We start from the raw sequence: 18,413 nt of genomic DNA, 5'->3' as shown, positions 1-18,413 counted from the left end.
ATTCATTGTCCATAATTAAAATACCCCTATATTAGGTCGTAGTCATTAAAAAATGTACCTAAATAGGTATTAGATAGCCCGAAAAAATGAACGAGGTGGGCATTATGAGCAGGCCGATATTTTCAAAGAAATTTTCAACTGCTTCCTGGAGCATGCAAACAAATTACATAGAGCACCATATTTAACCCTATGTACGAAAATGCAAAATACAATTTCGGATAGAGTTTGAAGAACTAAGACGCTTTTACATAGGAATATATAAATCTTTTTGATAAATCTTCTAAATTGATAAAAATACCCAAAAAAGCAACCTTTGCTCGGGTTTACATTAAAGGCTATGGGAAGGTTTTTTATATTTTCAAAGTAAGGCTAACTTCTTTCAGGCATGTCTTGTTTCCATCATTGAACTTCATCACGGCCAAGTATACCTGCAGATATCTCTTTAAGATGAGGTTTCCATATCTACGTTATATAGCCTACTGGCCGTTCAGAAGCATATAGTAGATTATATACGACTAACTCATGCTACTAGGTGCATATTAAGCATTTTTTCACACAAACAAAACGCTAAAGTACGCGGCTGGCCTATAAAACTAAAACGAAAGCGGCTTACCTGTGGTTGCAATGTTGACAGGCGAAACAGTCAAGGTGGTACACGTTACCCTTTACCCGCATCACCATTTCGAATGCTGGAATTCCCTTTTCACAGGCACAGCAGTGACCTGTAGCTCCAAACAACCTAAGTGAATGGCCAAAACAGTACAAGTCACAAATATCTTAATTAATCACTTCTTGCCCGTGGCACGCTGGCAATAACCAGTCAACGCCGGAACATTGTATTTAGAACACTTCCTCAAATGCTTATATCCGCGTCCTGTTAGCATAGAAAATAAAGATCAAGCTTGATGCAAATTTCCTATATGCGAAGTTAACGGCTATCATCTGGTACCGTTACCTCGTCCAAGAACAGAACCGAATCTAGCGATTCAATAGGAGAATACTATAAGTTCGTTTAGCCTGTATTTTGTCAATACATCTCCGAAGGGAATCGAACGTTGGAGGAATGGGGAAAAGGGAATGGAAATCAAACCTGCTGGCTCGAACAGTGACCTTGGAAATGTGACTAATTAGACACGAAATCTGCACGAGCCTATAATGGATACTCACCGTAAATAGTCCCTTTTGCAGAGAATCAGATTGCTTTTCGTGTATAACGTACTTCCTACCTCTCCTAGCCGGCATTCGCAGCAGGCGCATTTTAGGCAGTCTTCATGCCAAAATTGCTCTAAAGCTCTTAGAAGGTACCTGAGGGTATCGGAAATACAAAACATTAACTCAGAATAACTACTAGGTGTTATTCTGGGTTAAAAACTGGGTTAATACAATTGATTGAATTATTTGCTTCTATTGCGCAGTAGGTTATTAATCGATCATTACTTCCGTTAACTGCTTACTACAGATCCAAGAGCAGGCTGATCAACGGAAGTGATCTGCTCAGACCATGGCAACGAATCTGCAAACTATTCTCTGACAGCTCTATACGCGTATATAGGTGAAGATTAGCATAAAAAAAAAAAAAAAATTGCTATGAACTATTATGTTATGAACATAGACTATTTTTACCTTTCTCTAATCGGATTTTGACAACCCGTACACCGAAGTTCATCGCCTGAAATACAGAGCCAAGAGATTAGCAGCGACGTCAGAATAATCTTTTTTATATTACATTACTTTTATACACATGCTTCATATTTAAGACTTCGCATGCCTTCAGGTGCCTTGTCTTATATAAACAAGTGTAAGCATCATGTAAATGAAAGCTATAAAAGTTTATATATATATATATATATATATATATATAATAAGGACACAATTTCCAACAAGTAACAGAGAGTCTTTAACGAGGATTGCTACAGGGTGTTTCGCCTAAATATTGAAACACTGAATCAGCTCATGCGAAAACATTGGGCAAAAGCCATCGCATAACCAGGCGCATTATATTTTGTTCCGTGACATGTATGTAATGTTTATATAGACAGTCGCCACTAACATGTATCTGTAGATCAGAAAAAATTCGCTTCTACGAAGACTCACTTACCCGACGGCGCACCGAACGTCGTTCCCGTCCCAACCCCGCTCATCTGATCGATGCTACCGTTCGTACTCCTTTTGGTGAAGAGCGTCACGGCAGTGCTTGCAGATCCCCTGAAGCTGGACACTGAGACGCTCCGTGCCTCCAAGCGACAAACTTCCATAGACGACTGAAAGCCGGGGCGCGCTAAATCGCGGCGCCACCAGATTTTAGCACCAGTCTCGCCTCCAGGAGACCCCGGCACCGGTGGCGATGCGCCTATCAGTAGACCAACTGTTCCGTTTTCCGCACAAGCGATTTCCGGCTTTCCGAATATTTTTCAAGATCTTCGTCTACTTGGCTTCAGGCTCACCTTGTTCGGACCTTCCTTCTCGCTCTCTTTTTTTCTCTATAATCTTTGGTCCGCTTCTGGAGTGTTTCGATACGACGGTAGCCGATCTAAGCAATGATATCCTCCTTTTCGTAAGACGATCCGACCTGGAGATGTGGAGATATATTTATAAGTGGATAGATCCAGTTCGTCTCGAACAGTTATCTGTTATGATATTGATAATGTATGAGCTACTGCAGTGGAATCCCGTATGGTCACTTATAGATCTTGATATCGACTGATGCCCAGGCGGTGTTTTAGCCGCCTATTTAAGTACGTGTTCCCGGACAGCCCCTAAGAGGATAACTATTCACTCCGTTTGGTTTGGTCGTACGAGCTGCTTGCAGACGACCACCCGCCTAATCTATAAAATCAACGAAAATAACAAAAGGAAGTATTGATGCAGATTTATATAGTTGGTATTACTGTACCACTAATTGTAACAATAGCTTTAATCAAGAACACTTAAGAAAATAAAAAATTGCTATTTACATACTGTAGATTTGAAAAAAATTACCAGCGATATCCGATAGTTGTGAACGCGCAGGGAGCGGACTAAAACGCTATCGCTATATGGGAGCATGCATATCTAGCTTCCTCTGAATCTGAATTTGTTTCGGATTCGGCTCTCGTTTAACATAACAGTATCGATGAATCGACTAGACGCTGAGTATAAAGGCGACGATCACTATGATTATATTAATTTATGTCAAAATACAAATATCAAGGGAAAAGGAACATAAATGTCTTCGACTATTAGGATCCCCTCGGCTACATATGATCCTCACTTGGCTCCTGTTTGTTTTTGCTGTTTACGAAAAACACTTTCTTGTTTACATTTTTTTTTATTAAATTACAAATATAGTTAGTTGCTAGTTATAAACAAAGACAACAGTACCGTGATGAATATCAAGACATCAACAGCAACCCTCGTTAGCACTCATCCCAGCGGCCGTGGATATCGTCGTTCAGCATGAAGTTAAAGCGAAGTCGACATGAATCAATATGACAAGAGTTGGACAAGGAGCTCCGAAGTAGCCGCATCGGTTGCCGAGACACGTCACCAACTAATGGCACGTACACAGGTCCAAAAAGGCCAAGAAGCATCGGTTACATGGGCGTCCGAGGAAAGAATCCAGCCAACGACGATGTAAACGCGATTGCAAAATGCTCGCGCAAATGCTTTCTGCTAAAAATGATCGCCCTGGATTGAGCAGCTAAGAACAATGAGTGGAAAAAAGGGGCAAACTGGAGGTAAAAAAGAAATCTAGAAAACAAAATAACGTCAGCTAAACACCAACCAAATGCTGAGAAATTTATCGAAGTACGCGTTCGCGCATAATGTTCAAAATAGCATGAAGAGTCGGGTGCAAATCGGTGCGACGTGAAGAAAATACAATAGAAGCATAGATACAGAGTAACAAAGACGAATTCCGCCCGGTGTCAGCAGTCAATAGGCTTTTGATGAAGTCATTACAACATGAAACGAGGTAAATACGCCTATGCAGGCGGGTGGGAGGGCAGCCAGCCAGCAGGGCAAGCAGGGAGAGAAAAACGTACAAAGCCAACTTGCACAGTTTTGGTGTGACTTATACTTTACCGGTATGTCGAAGGTTATTTAGGAGAATTTCTGCAAATGTGGAGTAATTTGAAATAGCCGAACAATGGAATAAAGCCGAAAACCCAAAGCAGAACGAGTAGTTGAGATTCTGGCAGGCAACAAAAAGCTCCAAGCTCTCGTTGGAAAGTTGCAGATACATCCCCTTGCCCGTGTAGCGGATCTCAGGAGAGCCGACGTCAAATGACAGCGACTGCGATTCCAGGACGGAAGACACAACATGAACACGCAGTGTAACGAAAGACAAAATCATATATTGATACACACAAAGAGAGCGATGAAAGAAATTTCCTTCAACGAAAGTCTTGCAGTGTAGCCTATCAACAAGATGGCCCTCAACAAGAAAAGGTGCATCTCGATCTAACAAGGGGTGACCCCCTAGCAACCACGGCAGTAGCATAGCTTCGAAGACAACTGAAGATCTTCGGGTTGTTGTAGTACGGTCACTGAAAACAGCTAACGTACTGCTACCAAAAGTAATGCAATCTACATAAAGTACCTGAATGCTACAGATGATTACATATATAAGGAAGAGGATTTGAAAAATAAGTTTGCCAACTCTACTAGACATATAAAATGTATGAGGAGCGAATTATATTGAATATAATCAATTCAGTCCTGTCGTGTGCTCAGACCCTTTATCCCTACAAACGAAGCTATATCTCTAAAAAAAAAACCACCGGCAGGCGTCAAGAAGCATTTATTTCTTAAAGTTGGTTGCCGTTTTCCAAGTAGAGACTCAGCTAGGAGCTGTCATATATACTTATGAAGCACGAAGATCTTGACCAGGTAACGCATAATGGCCAACATGATCTTTCACATCTGGATTGTTCGGGGAAGAAATTCGGCGCTCCAAATCGACAGAATGAACCGTTGGGCCGGCGTATGATTAGCTGGAGATAACATACACAGCCTTTGCAATATTTTTTAAAGGTTGGATAAGTAATATAAGAACATTGAGGACGCGAGGGAATAACAAGTCTTATTCTGTCTGACTATAGCGCTCTTTATTTTTGTTTCCGACTCATCGAGTAGATCGCAGAGGCGGACGACTCATTACGAGAATACTCAAAAGCATTTTATTGTATACATTTGTGTACACTAAGAAACTGGGAAGCAGCGAGCCCTCATCCCAAATATAAAGACAAATTCTATTTAAAAATATGTGCGGAATACATGCTTGACAAGCCCGTATATTCCTAGTGCTAATTTTACTAATTACTGTATCTTAATTTTTCATTTGTTTGTTCCTTTCAATAAGATCATATAATAGTTCAATGAGATTTTTGTTAGGTTAACAAAGCATAATTAATAATACTGACAATAGTCATGTCCCCGCGTCCTTTAGTGCTATATTTTAGGTATTCTTGGTCCTCTATTTGATCTAATATATTTTGATAATTATATAAGCCTTGTATTATTCAGGTTCCGTGAAATTTTCCGCGGAAGTTCTTTTCGGCTAGCTTATAGATCGTTTGTCCCGAAGACTGCTCCGACGTTCAGATCTCCCCGATGTGAGATAGACGCAAGTTTGTAAGTCATATGCACTTACACACTGGGGTAGTTGCACGTATCCTTCTACTAATTCGCAATTTGTCTTGCGTAAACGGGCCCTATACATCTTTGCACCAACACGCGTTTCAACCACCTCCTAGATGGCGGAACAAACGAGGCTTCGAAAGTGTCCAGTTTTTGCCTTGAGTTTATCCCCCTGCTTGCCCTTATTACGAATACCCTCATAGTATACACTAGAGATGGTAGTAGCAGTAGTCGTAATACTAGCAGCGGCACCTCTTGCCACTTTTACCCTTCGTTTGCCTTTTTCTTATTGTGCTTTAGCGCGAGCACGTGCGTCATACTGCCGCTGTTGTTGGTCCATGCGCAATTTTCCTGTTTGCCGCTTCGCGACACTCCCCAAAAAATTAATTAAGACGACCGACGAACCGACCACGCGCACGGACACAGCTAAAGAATAGCCCAGCTTTGTTGACATTGCCTGCTTGCCTTAACGACAGCTTTTGTGCCAGGCTAAGGTCCCCTTCCGCGCAGCAACGTGCGCGACAACGAGGTCCCTGAGTTTCGACAGCCTCCTTTCCCTCGCGTCTGCCATTCTCTTCGGATTCGACTTCCGAAATCATTTCTTCTACCCCTCAGCCTCCGTAGCATCAATAGAGCTTCCCAGCGCCTGCTGCCTCTTCGGACTGACGGGCCAGCGCCGTCGTTCCCAGCTAGTAGCTCAGCTCAGAGCCAGCTGTTGGGGTCCCGAAGCAACCCTCCGGATCTAGCAGCTCAGCCAGCACAGCCTCTTTCGGCTCCCGAACGCGCATTCGCTTGCGTTTACCGCCTCTACTTTTCCCCCTCCCCTTTCATCCTATTCTTGCGATAGTCTTACTCGTTTCCTATCTTCCATGGCCACCCTCCCAGTCACTCACATAATTAGATCCTTCCATTTTTCCATCCGTCCGTGTTCGTTCGTCTTCTTGAAACTCCGTCGTTTAGCAGTACTACACCGCACCACCAATGTTGTAATATTGTGTAGTATAGGAGCGAGCACACGGCTAGCCATAGCGCGGCATTGCAGCAGCTGTGACCCCCGTGTCTCGTGTTAGCGGCGGTAGATGCCCAGCAACCTGGGTTGTACTACTTAAGGGACGGCCAATCAAGAACGCCTTCTGGTTGGACTATTAAGAGAATAGAGCAGTGATACGATAGAAAATGATAGCCGAACTAGATGCGTAGATGGAAGCAGGAAAAGATGTTAGACGTAGGCGATATTTTCTAATTCATGTTAGGACACGCTAGGAAAGTACAAATAAGAGACGCCTTAGTTTAAGAAATACACATAATCGAGGAACGGTTCATTTGTTAAAATAAAAAAATTGCTAATAAGGTGGCAGTTGACTGCCCTGCGGATCAAGTTTTGATTTTGACTTTCATTAGCGTAACCAAAATTTGCTATGACTTGTAGCACCAATATAGCCGTTATTGCATTTGATCGATGCTGTTACCACAACTGAGGGACTTGTTTATTAAGAATGAACCGTCACATTGTAGGAACTCCTCAATTAATTGGATTTGCATACGCCATCGTAGTCCAGCGCCGCACTGATGCAAGCAATCGCCGCAGAAGATCTAGGAACAGCCCATTTTCACCGCAGCTCATTCACGGGTTATTTCGATGCTACGTGGACTGTCCTGGGCCCACTAGTTTTCATAGCGCTATATCCCACATATTCACGCAGATGTGCGTCTACGTAATGGGAGCAATCACGCAAGGGTGACTAGTGACAGCTCTCAGACATCTAGCGAATGTGCCCAGACGACCACAGCAGAGAAAAAAACGCACACAGGCAGACACTGAAATAGACAGAAATCTATCGTCTATGGTGGCTACTTTTAGGAACAGCGTCTGCGTGGGGTCAAAACGGGATGTGTGCGCAAAGGATCCAAGGGACGCAATTAACGTCTCATTAAGACGCCCCCTATTAAGCAAGCGCATAATTACTACTCAGCAGACCCTGTACCAAAGGTGTTCACTCAGGATAGGCTAGACAAACATCTTTGCAATAAACATTCACTACGTGTACCTTGTGCTTTGAAGTGACTTGAAGTGAATTCAAGGTAGAAGAACAAGTTATGAAAAAGGTACGAGTCAACGCTATGTGGCAAACACATAGAAGGAGATGTTCAAGAAAGTTCTATAAATGAGTCAGGAACGGGCAAAGACAAAGCTTTAGCAGCGACAGCTCCGGCGACCAACTGTCATACCGTGATTCTTCTTCCGGACTAATGTGTTTCGTATTTGAGACGGTCACGGCTAATGTGTTGAAATTCTTCAAGAAATTGGGGTTCGTATCTATTTGAAAACCCCACTGTATCTTCCCTCTCTTTTAACCCCGTCGGATATTAACGCTGACTGTCATCGTCGTTTTCATTCATATTAAGTGAAACTGCGCCTAGGAGGCATCAAGAAACGAGGGAGCATCGGCATCACCAGGATTTCACTTTGTTGAGAGCTGGACGCCACACGGAGAGTCAGAGCGAAGAGTCTATCCGTGAATTTCTAAGAGCATGCACTCTTTTCTTCGCCTCCATCATCACTGTATATCAGTTGGCTTTTGTCTGATTAGATCTGTCTGCCAGCGATGTGGCACCCTTTAATTTTCTCATCAACCACTCACGCACAGCCCTCGGGCAGCAGAACGCCCTTCAAGCTGAACTAATCAACCCAGTAGTAGGATACCGTAGTAGACCTACACAACCGTGTGACGGGACTTTTGGACAAGCAACATTTTGCTTCTGAAGCAAGCAAAACTATTTTGATATTGCCAAAAAAAATCATGCGCGTAATGGATTAGCATACAAATGCTTTTGTGACGCGGTCGCATTCGCCGATGTCCATGCACCAAACTACAGTTCGAGAGAGTTTATCAGTGATGATAGCCGTAACAAAGATGAAGTACAGCTAATCCTTATGGAGTTACAGGCGTTATCGCGGCACGATTGTTTTTTTTAGCTAAAGCATAGCCCTCTGTTAGGCCAATTCTGGCCTGAGTGACTAATGTTATTAGAAGATATGTATTCATAGAACTAATATTATACGTTACAAAATGTTCTGACTAGATCTGCTACAAAAAGAATCGTAGAAAAGTTTGCATTTTTTTGTCGGGGCGCAATATTGTACGGATGATTCGCCACTTTGACGTTGCATCGTATCGATATTTGAAGCGAAAATAGGATACAAACAGGACATTCAGAGGCTTGTTTCTTTCCCTGCCTCTCCCTCTCTCTCTTTGGGCTAGTGGTGCTGATTTCCACTGATGGCATTGTAATAGATAGATATTGTTCTTACGACTCTCTGAGCAGTCACTAGGGGGCGTTGCTGTTTTCAGCTCTATCGTTTTCGGAGTGTTGTTGCTCTATTTCCATGGTGCACTATATCGTCGTTGGAACTGATATATCGCCGGTCTTTCGTCTGTGTGAACCTTCTATGCGAAACAGAAGGACAGAGAAGGGGGGGGGGAGGGGGTACAGCCATGTGTAAGGCGCGACTGCTAGCAGGCCAAAGTTGGATGTAAGAATCATACGGGGAGGCTTTCTGTCTGCTTTCATATCGGATTTGGACATTGACACCTTCTCGCTAGGCTCATTTTCTGTTCCTACAGTGCTTGTCCTATCGTAACCTACTGTATCAAGCTACGATCACAGGCGCTCGAACAGGAGGGAACAATTTCGTTCACGCAAGATTGTGATGCAAGCAGAAAGAAAGAAGGGGGTACAAAGAACTCTATAAATGGAACCCACTTAGGGGCACAATGTTTGCATCCTCGTATTCGTCCGGCGTGATGCGCAACACCTTGTAACAGGCCTTGGCCGGGAATAAGGGCTGTGTGAGGTAGTAGCGCTGTTAGTGGTAGTTGTATGGCCTATTGGGGGGATGAATCGCCTTTTAGGTTACCTAGCAGATGTAGACAGCCTTGATTGAACTAGCTTGAGTAGAGCGTCGTTGGCGTAATTGATATTTGATCACATTTTCATGTACGAATATTTGGACTAACAGGACTCGTTGGTCGCTTTGTCAACATCGGATTAGTCCTTTCCTTTCCTTTCCTTTCATAGTCCTCTAGCCTTCAGGACCAGCTCGTGTTGTTATTCAAGTGGCCTGCCAACTGTCCCACTACTGCAACACTGGGACAACAGCTTACAGTTGCCAATTCATAGCAGCGACGCTGCTACCGTTGCTGCGACTTCGATCGCTGAGGTTGGTGTTGCCTTCTTGGAAATGAGAGCGCCCTGTTTTGTCTGTCCTGGTTTTTTTGCTCCTCCTTTCCGCCTTTATCCGTTGCCAATGAGTGGGGTGTATCGCAAAGCCCTTTACCAATCCGTTGTATTGACAGTGCCAGCGCGTCCTTTCGGCGACGGCGGCCGTGCCCTATTTCTGGAGAAAAGCTTGCCTATTGGATTGTTGGTTTGCAACAGTGCAGACCTATGCGTCATGCCGACCTTTCCGATCGATGGATAGAGAATTTCCTTTCGCTATTACTTCTACTGCCACATCTTCTAATGGTGGGGACGCGGCGCGCGGAGCGACGACAAAGGGTGACAATAACAACAGACCCGCCAATACCAACAAGTTAATATTAAAAAAGTGTCATTGCTTTTCGCTCGCTCGGCCACTTCCTGCCCTCCCCGGTTCTACGCCCCTTTACTGCAGCAGCCAATTCTATAGGGTCTCGCCCCCTTCAATGATTACTACTGTTATTGTGTCCTGCTGGCGCTATCAACGACCGGCTGCCGACGAGATTACAACTTCGGCGGCGGAGCCAGCAACCTTCGCAATACTATTTATACGATGCGACAGTGTTTAGCAGTGAACCCAGCCGGCCAGACTGAAGTGATTACACTGGCGGACACAGCTTCGAAACTTATATCGACAATGGGACTGGCTTGTTTGCTTATTACAGTAAGCGCGACCCCCGTACGAACCTATTCTGATACTCTAATATAGCCGCTACGATCCGAGCTAGGTTCACTCTTCTCGACTACAGCCTCAGTCATAGCGCAAACCTCAATCCTTAATCTGACTTATTAATGAACGCCGACACGGGGTCGGGCAGCTTTACAAGACTGGGATATGCTGGTTAAAAATATGCTCTCCTGCTGAAAAGGTGATTCTGCTAAATGAAATGACTCTAAAAAAATTATCTTATTTTTCATCAGTACAAAGCGATGTACTAGTTGAGCTTATTATTAGATTTATATCGATGACCTAAAGAAGCTGGCTGTCGTGGATCAACATTCAGCCCCACGATCCTAACTAGCCTAACAAAATTACAAATATATATAATAATCACTTATGTAGGACATAGAACAATCTAACGTCCGCTATTGACGCCAAGTTTTTTGTTTCCAATTCAATGTTCATTTTCGACTCTTCGCAATGGTTGATGACAGCTTCAATAGAAGCAGGCAGCCAACTAGTTTCGGCAATATATGTTAAGTAGAATACTGTACGGTAGTCCCTGTATGTATGCCATCCTCTTTGTTATCTTTCTATTGGGCGATCAGCCTCAGGACAAATTGCGGTACTGCGCACTACGCAACACGCGCTAGGTAGACGACTCTTCACTTGTCATGGCGAGTGTCAACGTCGTCGACGTCGTTGCTGTGCCTCCGTTCGGCCAGCCGGCCCCAGCTAGTCCTTCCTCTAAACACCTGACCGCAATCATGCCCTGTCACCGCCAGAGCAGCTCATCAGTAATCTATCTGTCCACTATCGCGTGGTGGCGTCTTCTGCGGAACCTGCACGTGGAGGTCGGGCTGGCAAAGGCTGGTAGCTCGGAACTTGGAAGCTTTTCGGGACTTTTGGAATCAACGACTAAACCCAAGAAGGAAGGAAAGACTCAGAAAGAGTCAGGTTTTCGCGGTCGTTTGATAGTTCAGACGAAATAGTTATCTGAAGTTTCAGAAAAACAAGAGAATGAGCGTTGGCAGTGGTTGCGGCCAGCTAAACAGCCACTACCATCACGAGTACGGCCGCGACCACAACGACTTTTAATAACGGCGCCAGTGGTATCGACCTTTGAGGTTAATTTGACACTGATCTCAAACCGACGCAATAGTTCGTTGGCCAATTAGGGTTAAACAGCAACAGGACACACACACACATTCTCCATTGCATCGGTTACAGCACTACCAGGATGAAGCGGCTGCTCAGAAACCGGTGCCCACTGCCCTGTGCTCCTTCTTATAGCCCAGCCAATCGACCAACCAACGAATTCCTTCCTATTCGCTGCTGCCCATAAGGGTTACTAAACTAACCGACAGCACGATGAAAACGAGTCAGACTTTATAACGAATAAAGACAACTAAATGGAAAATCTGCATTGTCAGCTGTTTGCAGCGATTTGAAAATGACGAAACTCAACGTGTCTATGTGTGAGTACTGCGTGTTCTACGGTAAGTGCTTATAAAAATACGTCCAAAGCTGGTAACATCGGAAGGTATCTCGCTAAAGGCAAGCATCTATGACAGGGATACATTGCTTTACTTGAGCAAGACACGAATGAAGTTAGTCAAGCGGACCTCGTCGCTGTTCGGAGGACCCGGCTGAGGTTCTGCAACCCCAGCGTGTAGAAAGTGCCGGTAGGCAGAATAGGTTCAAGTAGGACGCAAAGACGAGCAGGGAAGAAAGGAAGATGGGGCACAGAAACTGGAGCGAGGGAAGGGGGTGCAAGAAGGAAGCAAGGGTGGACCACAGCCGCTGTGGCCAGTGCATTAGGAGCTCATTAGCTGACGAATCGCTCCGCCCCGGCCAAGTATACATTTTCAGACATCACCTAAACGGTTCTAGTGTAGAAGCCTTTTGCCTGGCCGATCTCTGCCAGTCGTCATAGCTAAAGGCTTCGATAAGCCTGCACTCGACAAAACGTATAGGATTCTAAATTTTGAATGCTATTAAAACTTATTCTGACGAATAGCCATTATCTTGGAATAACCATTCTTGCCACAATTTTCAGCTGTTTCTTTATAATAGTGAAGGTTTTAATACATGAAGAATAAGAAGATCTTGCATCTCTTATCGACGGCAATCTGCAGCTTATGCGTTAGTAAGCTGACGAATTTTGGCGACTGGTTAAAAATTATTTACATCTAGTTTTTTTTTATGATTCCCTATTCGCTCGTTATTTAAATGCTGCTGTCTGACGTTTGACGTACAGGATTCAACACCATATCAGACTGTAGAAACACACAGAGCCAACCGTGTAGCGAACATTATTTATCATCCTGTATGTAGAATCGTTAGTTTCTTAATGTTAACTGATCCAGAGGCGCGCATACATTACAGTTTCAAACAGTAGCTGGTTATGATGTAACACTTGCAACTCATACCTAAATATGTCTGTTCTTTGTGCTTCTACTGGGTCTGTTCTTTTTACCCCACTTTTAAGCTAATTGGACTCGGACCAATGACAAAATTGAAATTGGAAATCTGCCGCTACCCAAAGCGTTAAATGCACTACATTACTGAATACCACTGCTACCAATCGTAGTAATATACCTCTCCACAACTCGGACCACTCTCAGTTCTTAAAGTGTGCAATTAGGTGTACATGTTATATATGATACGGAATACACGTATATGATATAATAGTTATACATCTTGGTGCCTCTGCTAATAGCGTAAAGCTGTTTCTAGCGGCCTACTGCTGTACGAAATACGAGTTTCAGCGGCCATCTCGACGACCTGTAAGGCTGGGTGTAGGTATCAACAGCAGCAGAAACAGCTAAAAGGGAATTCGAGTGGACGGTACTGGACGAAACGGCGGACGGGGGGTTAGAGGGGTGAATGATCAAATTTTCGCTTAGTCATCGCGCGATTAGTAAACAGCAGTGCCTGAATGCTTTCTCCCGCCGGCAGCTTAGTGAAGTGAGCAGATACATGAGTAAGCAGGACGCTGAGAAACCGAGCGCCTATTGATTCTGTTCGAAGTACGAGTGCCAACTGAACTGTGGCTGTTGTTGTTGCTGGCCTTAGATTAGATGCCAGGCCGCCATTGTCACCGCCGTCATCGGACACGTAGTACACCATCACGACTATCTCTGGTTTAGGCTCGACCCACTCACCATTGCAGTGCAGCTAAGGTAATCGGCATCATTCTTAAACTGCCGACTTGGTCCGCTGGAATGCAACGACGCGCCGCCAGAGAAGATTTTGTCAATGAAGAGCAGTGAAGAAGCTGACGGGGGCACGATTTTAGTGGTACAGTATCAATAGTAGTACGAGGGAGGATGCAAGGAAACGGCGACACTGCTAGAAGGAGCAAGTGAGAAGAGATCGCCTTGCTTTTCGTTTTCAATGAATGATTGTTGGCCTGCACAACAGCAAAGACGGGTCATAAACTGGAATAGAACGAAGGAAAATTATGAGATAACGTAGTTTTATAAACCGTACGCAACGTACATACATACGATTACCTCGAGGAGACAAAGTAGTATTAAATTATATTAGGATATCTATACTAGCACGTATACAATGGGCCCGTAGAGAGAGAATGTATCGCTGATTTCGGCGTTGAGTTTTTGTTTATATTTTTGGATATCCTGTACTGGTTATGGGCATTGATGAAGGCCAGCCTCGTTTGTTCCATGTCGCCTGCGATTTATATAATTGCCTTTTAAATAATTGCGCTGAAGGAATAGAGATGCAACATGTTTAGAGAGTAGTATCTCTGATTTAATGCATGTTACGGAGCTGTGGGATTCCACATATGGTATAGTATATCACGCCTAATTCTTTAAAAAGTACGCCTCTTACAAATTATAATGGATCAACGGCTAGTTTATAGTGTCGTCTATTTTATCTCAACCCACGTTGACGCTTTGTTTTGTTGGTTGATATTTACGTCATGCTGCTGAGCGTAGAATATAAATTATAAGTTTTACGTGATAAAAGGTGATTCAATCAGTTTTTCATCGCTTGCGTTTTCTCTTACATAGAGAAGTTAGAGCGACAGCTACTGCGAGATGGACGATGGTAAAGCTAACGGCGGTTCTGGACTGGCACGGGCAAACGGACGGGCGTACAGCTTTTTTCGAACGTGTTAGATAATTGCTGCAGGTAGCTGCCCGTTCCGATTAGGTATCTTTGTAAAGGTCGGTTACACTGTCGTGAATTCTGCGCGTGGGGCAAGTGCATCACCACAAGGACGGCAACAGAAATAGCGCTGCGATTGCCAACTCAGTCTTCTGCTTCATGTTGCTATGTTATGTTGCTGACGTTGCGATTGAGTACTGCAATTAGCAAAAACTGACGCTAACGCATAGCACAAAGAAGGAACGAGTCAGAGAGATACAGGGCAACAGGACAGCGAACTGTAAAACAATGAGAGAAAAACGGGCCGACGGCAGTAATGGTCACACGATGGCCTGGCAAGGGGCGACTGCAAAAAAGGGGCTACAGAGACAGCTAGCAGGCAGCGACTGCGGGAGGGTGGAGCGGAAAGAAGGCAGGCCTAGTACCGTTAATATGAACGTAGGATCCTTTCAGCCTACAGGCGTGTCAAGCTAGTTAAAAAAGCAGGAAGAAATGCGCAGGGCGATGAAGTTCAATCGACAGGTGTATATGCCCTGTTTGTTTGACCCTGTATAGATGTGGGTGGCAGTATGAGCGAAACCTTTGCCTCGAACAGTCCGTTTGTTAGCTAGCGGCGAGTACGTGACTATGTTCAGGCAAGCTAGTAACTGTTACAGCGGCAGATATAACTGAGCGTTTTGATATAGCTATGGTACCGTAATTATAGGCGATGGATCGACATATCGCTTAGTTTAGTGGTGACCTTTTATGTCTATTTATGCATGAAAATCCATGTAGAGTAAATTAACACAGGCGTCCTCTCTACTCGCGTTAATTGTTACTAAGGCAGGCCGCGCCTTACATTAATTTCCTTCTGTAATTATTTTCATTGTTTTTGGCAATGCAAATGATTTTCGATCATTTTTGTTATTATTATCTTAGATGATTCGAAACGCGATTTAAAAGTACCCCTTTTTTGGAGTACATCTAGGATACGTTCTTGACTTTTTCCCCATAAAGACTTCCACCCCATAAAGTAACAATAATCAAGTTGAATAACTAATCACTACCGCAGCTGCCGTAGTCAGAAAAAGGCTGAATGAAGTGGGAATTACCACTATTTTTACGATAACAGTGGTTCGAAATTTATATATCTTGAGCTGCTTTGTTTCAATACCGTTAGCTAGGTCATTGCGATATTATGAGTACCTTGGTAATAATGGTGCAAGAATAATTTTACTTTATATGTGACATATAACCTAACCTAACAACCTCTGATTCGCCAATATTGTTGCCAATTGTTCCTAACGTTGTTTTTTGCATACAAACCAAGCTGAAGCCTGACATCAGCACGTTCAATCTGGACGACTATTATGTACCTTTTTGTGTGTGTGTCACTGTGATAATCATAATTACCAGGTATGTCGCCAACCTGATACGGATTCCAGCGCTAGCAAAAGTTATTACCTGATATTGCTTATCGTGTTAATAGGGAATTGAGAAAGATAAAGTATTGTTATTATGGTAAATAGCTGCTTGTATCATTGTCATGCCGTTTAATAAAAGAAATTCCCAATAAGTCTTGTTAGGGTCCTTTTGGGGACGCTATACTTAAAAACAGACAATTCTGGTAATTGGTAAAAATACTAGGTAATTGACAGCATTAAAAAAGGCGCGGCATGGTCTGAAAGACGCGCATGTTTTTGAGCGTGTTGCTGCGGTAACCATGCAACTATAGCGACTTCAACTTCTCGTGTTGACAAAAGGCTACTAGCGGAGCTTGTTACCATACTCCCTCATCAACTTGTTAGAGAAACACTCAGTCAAGCTCTCCAAGCCATGTTTGAAGTAAGGCCCGTATTTCGAACGCGAAAAAAGTAGAAATCAGGTTTACTCTAAAACTCCACTTAAGATGATGTCACAAGGCTTCTTGCATTTTCTCAAAGCATCTGCGCCTTTGGCTAGCTCTCTAGCAAGCAAATCGATGGCGCTCATTTCTGGTGCATAAATGCTTCTCTACACTGTGATTTGCTCGGTTGAACTCGAAATGAGCAGATCTGCAAAATGTTAAGATACACGCTCTTTACCGTCGTCTGTTTGGCGCTGTTTGCACCGGGAGAGCTTATCGCAAAGTAAACGTAATTCACTTCAGCATCGGGCTACAGGTTATGTGGCCTGTATACTCTGTGCAAATTGAAAAAGGCGTCAAGAGACAAATGGCGATATTTTCATCTCATATAACTACCGTCGGCTGCTAAGTGGGCACGAACATGGAGCCGAGCACTGGAGGAGGTAAGAAAACCGATTTGGCCGCATACTATGCTCTGCGCTCCTGCGTCATTCAAAAAGGGGTCTTCACCATTTGACCGGCAAGATGACGGACCCCAACGTGAACCCTTAACTGGCTCAGAACCACGAGACACACAGGCATATGCTGTTTCACCCCGCTACTTACTGTGACCCCTCGCCCCCCTCATGTCGCGTCAGCTACAAACACAATAGCTGGTTGCGTTGTGTAGTCTTGTGTTCGAGGCTGGACTATGAACCAATCCATAGGAGTTCACTGAAGCAGTACTTTTCTATGGAAGACACCCGTCCGTCCAGTGTGAATGGTTGGTGTTTGTACGTGTGTATGTGTCCGTATGTATGCGTGTGCGCGTGTAAATAGTGGCTACTGTATTTGCGAAATCCAACCACTCTGCTAAATTGGCTTCACTCCAACCGAAGCCGCAGGGGGTACCGATGTGGACGAGCCAACACAGCCAACAGGCGCCCGAGCAAACAGGAGGCGGCCTACTATGAGGAGAAGGAGGAAAAGGAGTCGGCAGATGAGGAGGGGGTTGTAATGGTGGTGGAGACAGACAAGGACAGGTGAATCTACAGTCATGCTCATGCAAGCTTAGATCATGAGTGCAAGAACTGTGCTTGACGTTCACCCCACGAAGCTGTTCGCCAGCCAGCTGCCGTGATCATTATCAGAACTTTTATCATCGGGCGGAGCACAGGATCTGCACAAAGAGTCTGTACGTTAGCGACTTTTCCAGCACTTCCTAAGAGAAACTCAACGTTCAACTCCGTAACAACCTATAGCTCAACTGAGCACACAACACTAGCGCATCGTGGCAAATATGCTGATCGACTATAAAGTCCCTTAGCTATGCAGCAAAATATAAAACAATAGGATTTCCTGTGGTTGCTGAGACGGATTTGAAACTTGCTATGGCGGGCTATTTATGCTAGAAATGCAGACAAGGCTCGGTGACAAGGATCGTCTTGTATTTCTACCATAAAAGTCATGTACCATGTATATGTCATGTACCAATTCAGCGTATAGGATTAACAACCCGGCGTAGTAACGTCTATATGTGCACATTTTATATACTGTATATGTTTAGATATGACCAGATCAATTATAAATACTATACCTGGCTTTATCAAGTTACAATGATAAATTATTATAGTTGTCTTTTATTACATGACAATAGGTGAAGCAGGCCTCGGCCTGCTTATGAGAACTGGGCCGTTATACACTAGGCTGTTAACGGTATATAGCAGACCTATATATAGTTTGCTATGTCGTAGCCACTGAACATGTTCGAGGAATGCCTATCGTAGGAAGGCCCGCCTCAAAGCAAAAAAGTGTTAGCGCTTTGTCTATGATTATTGCTGCAAAATACAAAAGCTTTCTGACGGTGACCTCTGGAACTATCGACATTACTATACAAGCAATGACTTTTCTGACCGGAAATGAAGGACG

General features: G+C 43.9%; 1 protein-coding gene across 2 annotated transcripts in view; it reads right to left on the bottom strand.

Annotated features, from left to right (window-relative positions):
- The window catches only part of LOC111260481 (LIM domain only protein 3), a 57,183-nt gene that overhangs the window by 3,977 nt on the left and 34,793 nt on the right, over positions 1–18,413 (bottom strand). Inside the window, exons 1-5 of one of the 2 annotated variants that reach the window (XM_022833289.2) lie at positions 13,708–13,783; positions 2,099–2,569; positions 1,624–1,669; positions 1,168–1,305; positions 614–739 (exon numbers count right to left, since the gene is read on the bottom strand). In XM_022833289.2, coding sequence (XP_022689024.1) covers positions 614–739; positions 1,168–1,305; positions 1,624–1,669; positions 2,099–2,255 — 467 coding nt within the window. In that variant the 5' untranslated portion in view covers positions 2,256–2,569; positions 13,708–13,783. Of the gene's footprint in view, positions 1–613; positions 740–1,167; positions 1,306–1,623; positions 1,670–2,098; positions 2,570–13,707; positions 13,784–18,413 lie in introns of those variants that run through there. The other variant, XM_022833288.2, reaches the window with a different exon arrangement.

Source organism: Varroa jacobsoni, unplaced genomic scaffold, assembly GCF_002532875.2.
Source record: "Varroa jacobsoni isolate VJ856 unplaced genomic scaffold, vjacob_1.0 scaffold_444, whole genome shotgun sequence".
NCBI classification, from domain to species: Eukaryota; Metazoa; Arthropoda; class Arachnida; order Mesostigmata; family Varroidae; genus Varroa; species Varroa jacobsoni.
The sequence above is the reverse complement of the archived record's forward strand: the minus strand, read 5'-3'. Positions and strand labels throughout refer to the sequence as shown.